We start from the raw sequence: 13,644 nt of genomic DNA on the forward strand, positions 1-13,644 counted from the left end.
AAAAAACTTACCTGAATCCCCGCTCCGAGTCCCGGCTCTTCTCCTGCACTATGGGAGAGATGTCAGCGTCATGATGTCTCTCCCATCATCACCTGCTGTTTAGTGCTCCCGGGGGGACTTAGTTAGGCACCCCCCGGGAGGTTAGGGTTAGGCACCACCTCGGGGGACTTGGGTTTAGAAGAGGGGGTTAGGTTTAGACACTTAGGAGGATTAGAGTTAGGCACTGGGGGGAAGGTTAGGGTTAGGCACCCCTAAGGAGGGTTAGGGCGGTTAGGTTAATTCATACTTACATGGGGACGATCGGTATTTTCAGCCGTGTCAGCCTGCCGCTGTCGGGATTTGAACCGCCGGACTTGTGTCTTATTTATTCCTGCCTCGCCTGCTGCTCCTAACCAGCTGCCATAGGGCTAGCGAGCTTGTCACTTGTGATGTTCTTTATGAATGAAAGGACAGCTTACCGCAGGACAGCCCGTATATGAGACTGCGTCTTCAGTGGGGACAGCAAAAATACTGTTAGGTTGTACAGCGGTATTAACAGCTACTCTTTGTTGATATCTGGCATCCACAGAGGTGAACACACAGTGGCAGTCTGTAGACAGGTAAACATCTGGACCTCCAAGCTTAGCTTCCAGGGGCTCAGCTTGCAACAACAGAACTTGAATAGTAGCTGTTAATACCGGTCAGCGGTATTAACAGCTACTCACAGTATTTTTGCTGCCCCAGCCGAAGATGCCTTCTCATATACGGGCTGTCCCGCGGTTAGATGTCCTTTGACTCATTAAGAACATCACAAGTGGCAGGGTCACTAGTCCTATTGGAGCCGGTAATTGAACTGCCATTCTAGGTGAGCATCAGCTTTAGACAGCTTTCAATACAACTTATCCATTCTGGACATATTTTGACTTACATAAAAGGACAATGGGATTTTTGATAACTTACCGTTGAATCCTTTTCTCTGAATCAGGCTGGGGGACACTGGACCATGGGGTTGTAGGTTGGGGCTGCAGGAGCTGGCACTCAAAAAAAACTAAACTGTAGCTTTAAACCCTAAGATCCTTCTCTCTGCATCCCCAGCATGTCAGTACAAATTTAAAAGTGCCCGGTAAGGAAAAGCAGTAACCCGGTGAACCTGTTGCAAGACAAAGCACCCAACTTGGAAACACGCCGAGCTGAGGCAATGGCCATAAGGAAAACCAGTTTCCAAGTAAAACTTAAGGTCCATCAAATTCAAAGGGTATCTGTTTGTGAGGCGGGAGGACCAGGTTAAGGTTCCATGGAGCTACTGGCAGCTAAAACAGTGGTTGAACCCGCAACATACCCTGTTAAAAGGTCAGAACTTCTGGAGAAGGGCCAGACGCCGCTTCAAATAAATAGACATAGTCAAAACTTGCACTTTCAAGGAGTGAAGTTGTAAACAGGCCTCCAAACCTCCCTGAAGAAGGCCAAGAACTAAGGAAGGCGAAACCTGGAAGTATGAACCCTGCACCGTTATCCGAATGAATGTGCACTGGTCGTCCGGCCGGAATGGATTGGGCCCCCAAGACAACTAGAAGGATGGCTCAGAGCTGTAGCACATTGGTAATGCCATCTGACTACAACCAATCAAAGACCCTGTAGTCCCAGCTGTAACGTCATGGCACCCCAACCGAGGAGACTTGTGTCCGTGGTCACAATGACCCAATTTGGGGAGACCAAGGACAGTCATTGGAGCAGATAATCGGATACCAGCCACCGATGCAGGGCCTGACGAGTGCTGGCACAGAACGAGGAGCTGAGACTCTGTGCATCACGTCCAATTCTGGAGGCTCTCCTACTGGAATTTCTGAAGGATCTCCCAATGGAATTCCAGTGGAACCTGCCATACTGAATGGTCTCAAAGGTAGAGACCATCATACCCAGCAACTTCATGCGCAGCAAGATTGACGGACAAGGCTTTGGACACTGGTAGGTAAACTCGCTGTAGAGAGGTATCAAAGACCACCCCCAAGAATAGCAGGTGCTGGCAAGGTATCATGTGTGACTTCTCAAAGTTCAGGATCCAGCCATGATCCTGAAGTGCATGTAACGTGCAGGCCAGATGTACCTGCAACTGGGAAGCCAACTCAGCCTTCATAAGCAGATAGTCTAGAAAAGGTAAGACGAGCAGAATCGTGGCCAAACCGAACGGTAGGGCCTGGAATTGATATTGAACTGAGCTGACTGTAAACCGACCTGCCCAAATGGGAACGTGAAGATATGCGTCCCTTATGTCTAGAGAGGCCAAAATCTTGTCTGCCTCCATGCCGTGTATCACTGATCTGAGAGATTCCATCCGAAAATGATCCACCAACAGTCTGGTGTACAAGGCTCGCAGATTCAGGATCGGCCTGACGGAGCCATTCGGTTTCTGTACAAGGAAAAAGTTGGAGTAGAACCCCAGTTTCCGTTCCAGCGCCGGAGCAATAACCCCTTCCAAGAGAAGGGACAGGTTGGTCCAAAGCCACTCTCTTCTCTGAAGAAGAGTGGTGGCGAAAAAAAATGCTGTGGAGGTGGACCCTGGAGGTCAATGAAGTAACCTCCGGAAGCGATGTCAAGCACCCAGGTGTCCTAGTACAACTCCACCCACTGGTCCCTGACCTGGTGCAAGTATTCCCCCGACTGGATGGAGAGAGACCCTGTCAGGCGCTAGGCATCTCCATTGGCACCAGATTTTCTGATGCCAATGGCTCCTGAGCACCTATTGGCACCAGAAAATCTGCCCCAGGATCCAAACCCCTGCTGGTGAAAAAGCGGCCTCGCGCAGACTGACCTCTAGTGAATGTTCCACCTCAAAAGGAAGAGAAAAAAAACAAAAACACGGACCCCTCTGTTTCAGGGCAGCCACCAGAAGAAAAGTGCTTTCCCCCCCCACCCCGATAGCTTAGGCAATAATGGCATCTAATTTGGGCCCGAAAAGAACACCCCCCACCAAAAGGAATGGGATCCCAATGAATGCTTGGATTCGGCGGCTGCATCCTAAGCACGGAGCCAAAGCGCCCTCAGAGCCAAGACACTTGGCCTCACCCACACATTTAGCTGCACCTCGAAGCTAATCCGCCAACTCCAGTAATGTACCCCTGCACAAATCACTCTGAAGACCATGGCACGAGCTACCCACGCCAAGGCCAGCAAAATTCCGAATAACTACCCCTGAGCCAATAAAAATTGGCTTAAGACAACCTTCCAATTTCTTACCTAGCAGATCCTTAAAGGACGCCGAGCCTTGAACAGGAAGAGCAGTGTGCCTAGCTAAACGCAACACCGCCACATCAACCTTAGGAGGTTGTTCCCATTTGGTCACTTGATCTGCCATAAGAGGATAAAGGGACGCAAACTTGCCAGAGATGGAGAATTTCTTATCCAGTACCCTCCAGGCCTCCTTAACGAGATCAGACAGATCCGAAGGAGGGAAAGTAACAATCCTCTTGTGCCGACGCTTGAACGAACCCCCCCCCTGCTTCCGTTAGAGATCCAAGCAGTCTAGAGACTGCCGTACCACAGTAATGAGATCTTCCACACTGTGGCCTGAGGAAGACTCTAGATCCCCACCCTTCGGGAGGACGACATCATCCAGAAATTTGTCCTCCTCCGAATCCAAAACTTCTAACGGACCCCTGGAAGAAGGAAGATGCAGCAGAGGATCTTCAAAGAATTATTCCAGATCAGAGGAAACCTCAAAAATCAACGCTGTACGCTCCATGGTACGAAGCCAGAGCAGATCAGACCCCGGGTGGGGAACCGCACCGCCAGGAGCAGGCGGAACCGGTACACGGTAGTGAAGAAACAGGTGCAGCAGCCGCCCTTACCTGTTCCTCCCACTGAAGCGCCACAAGCTTCACGAAGACGGAGACTGACTGACACAGAGCCTTTGCTGAAGCCAGCTCTGCCAGGGCAGATGCAGCACCTTCTGACAACTGTGCGTCACCAGGCCTCCTCTGACAGTCCGCGCACAATGCCCCAGAGTCCAAATGTCCACAAAGTACTATATTACACTGAGGACAAGTAAAAAATAACGCCATAGTAGCGCTTTTGCTTTGATGGTTTTCTGTGTGTCTGTCATAGTCCCCAGCTATTTGCAGCAGATGTAAGTGAAACAAAACTATCAGCCAAATTGAATCAGATTACAGAGGAACTGTACAATTCCCCCCAAAAAACAAAAGCAATAATAAAAACAGATACTTAGCCTTCCTGGATAGACTAACAGCTGTAGAAGAGAGGAGCTTAAGAGCCTGTGTGTGGTCCCAGCTCACAGAGTCAGATCAGAGTAGTGTGGATGGCTGATCCAGTGTTCTATGAAGTAAACCTGGCTGTACCAGTGGCTGCAGTTATGCAGGGGGAGACCAGCGTTTATAGGCTCCACCCCCCGCTGTCTCTCTACTCTAAAAGGGTGAGAGTGAGCCCTGTCCCTGGATCCAGGCCATCTTGGATGAGACCGGAGTGCGAAAGAGGGGTTACCACCGTCAGCACACCCTGTCCCACGACAAGATGAATCAGCTCCCTACAGCCCCTGCACTCCCACTGTGCGCTGCCAAAAGCAACGCAAAGGCACTTTACTAGAAAGAAAACCTTACAATAGAAGAAAGTAAATCTAGCTATAAAAGGGTTGCAGAGCTGCCCCCACCAAAACGTGCCCAACTCTGCAGACACTTAAAGTACATTGACATGCTGGGGTTGTAAAGGGGAGGAGCTTAGGGTTTAAAGCTACAGTATAGTTTGTTTTTTAGTAAGTGCCAGCTCCTGCAGTCCCTATCTACAATCCCATGGTCCAATGTCCCCCAGCCTTGATGAAGGAGATATATAAAATAATTTCTTTGTCCCCAGGGGATTGCAGATCCCTGAGGACTGATTTTATATAGCCAATCTAGGTTTTATACAGATATCCATATTATGGACCTTTGCATCATTTATTTAATTTTGGTCCTCGAAGGATTTTAATTGTACAAATTTAAAACTGGATTATATCAATTATCGGGACACCTACTGCAGAGATAGCTCTACGGAATTGTGACTATTTCAGGTGATGAGCTCTAGAACAGCTTGAATTTATATTTATTATCATTTTACTTTGTGATCTTGTATTGTCAGGGCCGTAACTAGGGGGGGGCTAGAGGTGCACGTGCACCGGGTGCCAGATTGCAGGGGGTGAAAAAAGCTGACTCAAGGTGGCTTGGGGGCTCCAGACTCAGAAAAAGGCCATCCAAAAATGGCCGCCGCCAAAAAGGAGACAAATGCTAGAGGTCCTTACTGGCCAGGGGGGTTTATGCTCATTGACAGGGAGTTTATGCCAGCCGTCCGCATGGACGCGCAAGGACAAACTTCAGGTACAAGAAGGGAGGGGGCGCAAAATTGCTGCCTTGCACCGCGTGACAGATATCCTAGTTCCGGCCCTGTGTATTGTTATGTATGTTTTATTCATTACATTTATTTTAGGTGCTCTTTTGGATAATTACAATTTGACACCTTATAGTTATTCCTCCTTTATTGCATTCTATAGTTTAATAAAACAGTGAGCCTTATCTTAAATACATCCCTTTATTATTAGTGAAATAAATCAAGATGTAACACCTTCTTAATAACTATATTGTTATTTTTATAATGTATAATTTGCCCCTATATTTGCCATAGTGTAGTGTCTAACCACTTAACTGACAAAAAAATTTTTCTAAAAACCGCTCAGAAATTGTCTTTTTTTTATAGTGAATTAAGTGAAGAACATCTATTTAAAAACTTATCCAAAATTATTTCATTGAAAAAAAAAATTATATATTTTTTTAATATTTGTAAAAATAAATAAATAAATACATTTTTTTTCCCGAACACCGGATTACCACCATCGGAACATCGAGACTTTCATTTTGACAGCAGCTTCAGGCACCAGGTACACTTTAGTTGGTAGGGGGGCGTTAATTTACTTTTTCCCAGCGGATGCTAATCTCTGCTGTCGCTGGGTGGGGGATCCTGCTGTGCTGACCGATCAGCAGTGGCAGTACGGGAGACACTAGGGAGAGGGTGCAGGGAAGTAGAGGGACTGGAAGGTCCCTCTGAGAGCAGCAGCTGAGGGAAGATTCTCTTCCTACAGCCGCCCACACTGTTTATCAGTGGCGTCACTAGAGGGGTGCGGGCCGCACCCGGGTGTCACCCACCGAGGGGTGACACCAAGGTGCAGACTGACACTCCCCCACAGTGACAGGAGCAGGGTGCTGCACTGTAGTATTAAGTGCAGCACCCGGCTCCTGACACTGCGAGGGAGCCGGCACTGCAACACAAGCAGTCAGCACCTCCTGCACCGCCCCCCCCCAGTAATATTAAGTACGGGACATCGGGATGGGGCCGCGAGGCCACGCCCCTTTGTACGAGGCCACGCCCCCTTTTCGGGGGTTGGGGCCTACGCCGCGCTCAAAACGTCCTTCCCTGCACCAGGTGACACCGTAGGGAGAGACGCCACTGCTGTTTATCTGACCGGTTGAAATATTGCGACCAGATCAGATAAAGCACTGCCTGGTGTGGTCAGAAAAAAATGACCATGCCAGGCGAGTGGTTAATATGTAGCTTTCTTATCTTAACCCAACATAGTCCAGTAGTTTAGAAAAAAAAACAACACCTCAGTACAAGCAAAGCACACTCTATAAAACGACTACCAGATACAAATGAGTTAAGCTTCATCAAGCTTGCTTCCCATAAGGAGTGGTCTCTGAGAGATGTTCCACCAAATCAGCTAAGTAAACAGAATTACTTAGCAGAAGGAATTGCTGGTTTTATTCTCTTCTGCTGGGAATAGTGAGTGGAATATGTCTTATCAAAGTTGGGGGCAGAGACAATCCATTCATATGCTGCCATGGGGACTACTAGGACAATTCCAGTAAGTATTATAACAAATTTCCCTTATACTACCACATTGAAGTTATGCACGTTTATATGTTACAGAGCAGGGCAGCAGGCACATTCCATTGTAAACAGAAACACATATATAGGGAATCAGTAAAGGTAAATCACATACCTTGAAGTTCCATTTGTCATTGGTCTGTTGGCACAGATTAAGGTCCAGCTCTGCAATGAGAAGCCCATCGCTAATCCTGCTTAACCCAGGGGAACGACTCCCATCAGGAGCTGCAACATAACTAGACCCATAAAAATGGCCTAAGTCGTGATGGGCTGTAGATGGAAAAAAGAAAACAAAACAATATTCCTGCATTAGGGACATATATAAAAATTTATACCAGGATGTATTACTCATATCAAGGTATAGCTTGCTACTAACCTACCCTCCAACATGACCCCTTCCACACTGTACAAATTGCTCTGCTCCTGGACTTCCCACCTAATTAATGATTGCAGACACCTGTGTTGAACTAGTTAATTGATGAGTCGTTTCAACACAGGTTTCTGCAATCATCAATTAAGAAGGAAGTCCAAGAGCAGAGCAATTTGTACCGGATGGAAGGGGTCATGTTGGAGGGTCTGCACTAATGATTCTGTTATACACTGTCCTCAGGACCCCAAACAGTGCATGTTTTCCCAGTCTCTGCACAGAATCACAAGTGAAATAATTAGCTCCACCTGTGGATCTTTTGAAATGTGTCAGCAAGTAATGACTACACCTGTGCACCTACTGGGTGACCTGGAAAATGCAAACTGTGTGGGAATGAAGTCACTATTGGTTTAAAAACTTAATAATAACACATTATTTGGTATCCCTCTACTTAGGAAAAAAAATTATTTAAATTTAGACCAAATTAATGAAGTATTTCCCTTGTGAAATGGTGGATTATTTTTCTTACTGTTGCCTCGCTTTATGAATCCATAAGGAAAGAAGGTGAATGTGCTGCTTGGCTTACCTGAGTGGAATTCAACTACCCAGTACTGATCTCGTACAGTACATACAGAATTAAATTTTTTTTGAATATCTGAGGTGTGAAATCTGCCACCTTTTGCTGAGAACCAAGTGTTTCCTAAGAATATCCATCGTTCCAGCATTTCTGATACCATTTGGAACTTACAATATGTATTCTTTTATGTGAAGGCACAGAGATTAACCCCTGAAGAAGTCTCCAAGGAGATGAAACGCGTAGGATAACTGTTTTTGATCCCAATTTGGTGACTACATCCTTACGAATACATGCTTTAAAGGGTGAATCGTCCATGTTCAAATGTGGAACCCTGTAAACCTAATCAGCACCGTCTAAAATTGTATTGGTACTGTAATAAATTGTATTATGTTTTTATAAGTGTTTTTGTCCACAATAACTACTAGGTTTTTATGTGAATGTTTTTATACTTCAATAGTAGTATTTAGAATTGTTTATCCATAACGGCCTTTTCTTAATTCTCCAGTATAAACTGTAAAGTTACTTAAGCGCTCTCTCTCGCTCTCATATTATACACACACACGCACGCACGAGTCACATTACTATGACCACCTCCTACATTTCATGACGGCACCGTGTAGCCCATGAAGTAAGTCACGTGCATTGCGCTGGCTTGGTGGGTATATAAGGTGTGCTATGGGCCGTCTGCACACATTTCACTTGTTGCTGTCATGGGTAAAAGAGGCGATTTATCTGAGTTGCAAAGAGGATGATTATTGGCTTTCAGGCCAAGGGTGGCAGTATTTCTGAAACAGCGCAGTTTGTGAACTGTTTGCGTGCTGCTGTAGTGAAGGTGTATTGTGACTGGACAAATGGCACCATTGTGAACAACAGACGTGGAAACTGGAGCACCACGTGCCATTGATGTGAGAGGTGAATGTCAGCTGCAAAGGTGCTTGAGGGCCGACCGACACACTACTGTGGAGCAGCAAACCATCAAAATGAACCTGGGGGCCACTAGACGTGTGTCTAAAATGACAATTCAGCAAACCTTGCTGAATATGGGGCTCCGAAGCAAATGGATGGTCACTGCACCTATGCTAACGAAGGTACATCGGTGGAAAAAGGCTTCAATTTTCCTGACTGTATCAGACTTAGACCTCCGCTGACTGGCGAAGGGTTGCCTTCTCTGATGAGTCACGTTTTCTGCTTCATCGAACGGATGGACGATGGCGTGTCAGGCGAGAAACATCGGAGAATAAACACCCTGCAACCATTGCTGGAAGAACACAAGCTGGTGGTGGCAGCATTATGGTCTGGGGAATGCTTTCATTGCATTCTCTGGGCCCACTCATCCATGTGGAAGGCACCCTCAACCGATATAGTTTTGAATCCATCCTTGCAGAGTATATACACCCATACATGCCGATTGTCTTCCCTGATGCGGATGGGATCTTCCAGCAAGACAATGTCACACGGCTAGAAATGTCCAACAACCAAGACTTCCAAGTACTTCCATGGCCCCCTAATACCCCGGACTTGAACTCAATTGAGCATCTGTGGGACCACCTCGATCGTTGTGTTTGCTCTATGTATACTCCACCACGCACCCTCCAGCAGCAGTGGGATGCACTGCAGTCAGCATAGCTCCAGATACCTGTGCCAACCTAGCAGCACCATAATGGGCCACTCCCCAAAATTTAATTCAGCGTCTTAAAAACAAGAAAATAGGTCTGGTCATTTAAATACAAAAATACCTCTAGTTTGGTACTTTTTTCCCCCATCATACTTCTACCACAGTCTTGATTCCTTAGCAGTGTAAACTTGGCAGGCTCTAAAAATGTAGTGGGCATGGATGTGTCTGGCATGTACAATGGTATTTCCTTAAGATCTGTTCTTTTGTGGTGCTTTTGCAATATTTACATACTTTATATATTTGGGACTATTCCAGGTAGCAATTTGAATTGTATTAAAGTAAAAACATTTTTAAATATATGATTAAATAATTATACTTTGTCACCTTTTTTGCCATCTCCTGATGTGAATTCATTTTCAAAGTGTTCCTGAAAATAAACAGCCAAGAGAAATAAATAAAGAATAGGACTCTTTACTACACAAACTAAGCTACAGATGTGCCCTCTTACATCGGCGCTGCAGTCACGCCAAACAGCACCCTTCTGCGCTCCAGCTTCTGTGCCACTCTGCTTGTGCCGAGCGTCTTTTTTGCGACTAAGATGCATCAGGAAATCGCACGGTTTAATTTGATATGCAACACTTGTACATTTGTGTGTGACCGAGTGTGAATCTGTTTACAAAGTACTAAAATTCAGCGGCCACAGCTCTTTCCATACCAAGTTCCGTATATCTGTGCCCGTATTATATTAGCGACGAAAAGCCGAGATCGGCGATAAGTGCAATATTTTCACCTCATTCGCCTGTTTTGAGGCGAAGTTACCACGTACTTTCACAATGCACGCTCCAGCTTTTCGCCCTATTCAACAGGCGTAAAATGCGGACGTGTGAATGGCGAAACTAGCGAAAAGGACAGCTTTTTTGGGGGAAACCAGTCTGTACCCCAAAAAAAGCGTAAGTGACCCTGGTAATCAATATAGAAGTGTATTAATAGCTGTAATAATAGTATTTTGGGTTCCTAAATTGAGTCAAATGGCTGTTATATGCACTTTTGCATTTGTGTGAAAAAATTATATAAAGCAATTTCTTTGGTGAAAAATAATTGCTGTAGTTAAATTGGGGGCACATTTAAATGGGTACTACTATATTTTGGAGTTAAAAAAAAGTGCATATTAAAAAAATATATAAAAAACAGCTGCTGCAGCCCCCTGCAATCCTAAAAAACACCTGTCCCATCCATACAGCTCCCAAAAATACCTGTACCAGTACTTTAGACACATTTTCCATAACTTTTTCGCCCCAAAAATGACATGACATTTTTAGGGGGTATTTCTTTTTTTTTTTTTTTTTTACGTTTTTTTGCTTTAATAGTCATTAAGGGGGGAGGTATCCAAAGGGTCCCCACTTTTTTAGCATAAAATAGGGATTTTGCACTTCTTTTCTCCTGCCTTTGGGTGGAGAAACTTTTTTGCTTGTTTTAGCCTATGGAGTTTTCGCACATGCGAGAACGCCTTGATAGTGTCAAAAACCGCGCATCGCCAAAAATTTTTTAGCCGATCGCGGCCTTTCGGCTCTAATTGAATACGGGCCTCAGTCGCACACAGATATACAAGTGTCACATATCAAATTAATCAGTGTAGTCTCCTAATATGATTTAGTCACATTGTGACATGTGCATTTTCAGGCGAAAAAGATGCACGACGCAAGCAGACCTGGCGGTTTACTCACAGCAGGTATATCGCGCAGCATAGTGTATTGCGGCTAGGTGTATATATGGACACATCTGTAATAATACAAGAAAAGCAGAGACAGATGCTCATGTTTCATACTCACAGTTCCCACACGATTGATTGCACAGGTGAAACAGTGGTTGGCAATAGCAGCGTTTCTTGCTTCTATAGGCCATAGGCACTCGCTGCAAAGAGATTTGAGAGCATATAACTGTCTCTCTATTAGACAACTGTAGATGGTCACTGAACCTCTTATATTAGAATATTGGCAGTAGAACCTTTCGAAGGGGGTGGGGGTGGGGGGTCAAAGCATAACAGTGGTTGTAGCTGTCCAAAAAGCAAACAGCACTGCCCTTCATTATTAATATGAGGATGGAATGTCACCTACCCTTAGCTCTAATAACCAAGCTTATATAGCCAGTCTTTTCAAACTCTAGACTAGCATTTCTCAAATCATGTCCTAAGGACACACTAACAGTGATGGTTTTCCATATCTCCTTGCTGGAGCACAGGTGTATTCATTCCTGACCGACACATTTGAACCACTTTCCTGGTGCATTAGATGCAACCACGCCAGACTGAGCTTTCCCTGACACACTCGTATCTGATGTGACCGTGTCTAAGGAGCTTGCCAGCAGCTGCTGGTGGCAAATCTTCCAGCAACTGCCAGGCTCAGTCCACCCAGCTGGCCCCTCGTTTGCCACAGCAACCTCTCTTCTGCCCCCTCCTGCCTGCCGGGGCGATCCTAAAAGGATAGCACACAGGCTGCATGAAGACAGTCTATTTGCAGCCCGAGTTTAGGGAGCTGAACTTCCCTTCTCTCCCAGCTGCAGTCACTTCGGGAGCCCGATTGCAATGGACACCCAACAGCCTGGGTTGCTGACTGCACTGCAGCAGCATCACCTCCCCTGCCCTCTGCCCCTCCCAGCCAGCTGTCATGGTGCTGCTGGCTGCTGTTCTTGTAAGACTGTGCAAGAAATAGAACATTACTGTTTTAAATAGACACAAAAAAATATTTTTCAGTGAATGAAGTACCCGGCGTTGCCTGATTTAAATCTTCAAGTTATTAAGTTAGGCATCCCAGACTAACTGCCACCCCACTGTGAAGTTTTCATCTAAATCCATCCCGTGGAAGACCCAGAACAGGCTCCCCTGGTCAAAGTTATACCCAGCGTACACCAACGGGAGGTCCGACCGGGACCCTAACCCCCTAAAATCTGGCCAGGATCCAACTGGACCACCTCACGTTGGTTTCATCCCAATCGGTGCAGGGGTGTCTGAATGCATAACCAGACAGCCAAACAAACATTTTTTTAAATGATCAAATTATGTTAATAAATAGCTATTTGACCCTTATTCTGTGTAATTGGTATATATTGTGCAGTCATTATGGCACTTGGGTTTTTTTTCAATATGGTTTTCCTGTAATTTGGAGAATTCTGAAAAAAAAGCACGTACAAATATAATAAAAGAAGAAGGCCTATGGCGGTAGGTTAATTAGTGAGATATATATTTGCATCTAAAGTACAAAAGAGGATAAGTACACACCTGAACATAGAAGATAAAAATTATAACCGCAGAATATATAAAAGTGCTTATTGCAGTGATCTTTAAGGTGTTCCTGTTTGCTTGGCAGGTAGAGAGGCTTATATACAAAATACTATACAATGTTACTCTAATAGGCAGATAGCTACATTTAATTTTAGCACTGATTATTACCTCTTTTACATGTGTGTGCGCCAGGTCACACCCGGGATTTTGTTCACGTGCCCATCCCGTGTGCGACCTAGCTGAGACCCCTTACAAACAGACAGCCGGACCTGGCACTAATGCCGGGTTGATGTCATCGGCATCACGTGATGAGCCGGCGCTTGGAGATGATCTCATGTCCGGCTCTTCCTAGGCAGTGAATGGGACTCGGGTTGCATCGACCTGGGCTACCCGTTCACACTGCATGACGAGCTCGTAACCAGGGTTGAAATGCCGGGTTGCTCGACCCGGCTAATTTTAACCTGGCCTTTTCACACTGCACAGTAACCCGTGTTGCTAAGCATTCACGTGCAATAACTCGGGTTATTGCTGCAAGTGTAAAAGGGGTATAAGTGTGCCTTTGTTTACTATACTATCTTTAGTGCCTCTTTATAGAAACGTTGAAAACTGATACGTGTTTTTCTGGTAGTTACAACACACATAACAGCATACATATGTTTTTCTTTCAAAATAACTGTGTCAGTGTGAGAGAATGAGGTGTGCAGTAATTGTCCTACGAGGAGGAGGTGCTGAGTGGGAGTTAGGGATCTTACACCTGAGTGTATATGATACAATTATCTTAGTATTTCTACTATGTGATTGTGTGCTGATCATGGCAGAGTGCTTTATTCCAATGTGCCTATGAAAATCCACTTGTTTGTAAATAAAAAAAAAAACCTTTAGTCTCATTCTATCTTAATTATTATAGC

General features: G+C 45.3%; 1 protein-coding gene across 1 annotated transcript in view; it reads right to left on the reverse strand.

The window, feature by feature from the left end:
- Window positions 1–13,644, reverse strand: part of UPB1 (beta-ureidopropionase 1) — a 33,762-nt gene that overhangs the window by 2,077 nt on the left and 18,041 nt on the right. Inside the window, exons 7-9 of the mRNA XM_088477967.1 lie at window positions 11,289–11,370; window positions 9,844–9,886; window positions 7,016–7,170 (exon numbers count right to left, since the gene is read on the reverse strand). Coding sequence (XP_088334093.1) covers window positions 7,016–7,170; window positions 9,844–9,886; window positions 11,289–11,370 — 280 coding nt within the window. The remainder of the gene's footprint in view (window positions 1–7,015; window positions 7,171–9,843; window positions 9,887–11,288; window positions 11,371–13,644) is intronic.

The sequence above is a fragment of the Taudactylus pleione genome, unplaced genomic scaffold, assembly GCF_031769625.1.
Source record: "Taudactylus pleione unplaced genomic scaffold, aTauple2 ptg000205l, whole genome shotgun sequence".
NCBI lineage: Eukaryota > Metazoa > Chordata > Amphibia > Anura > Myobatrachidae > Taudactylus > Taudactylus pleione.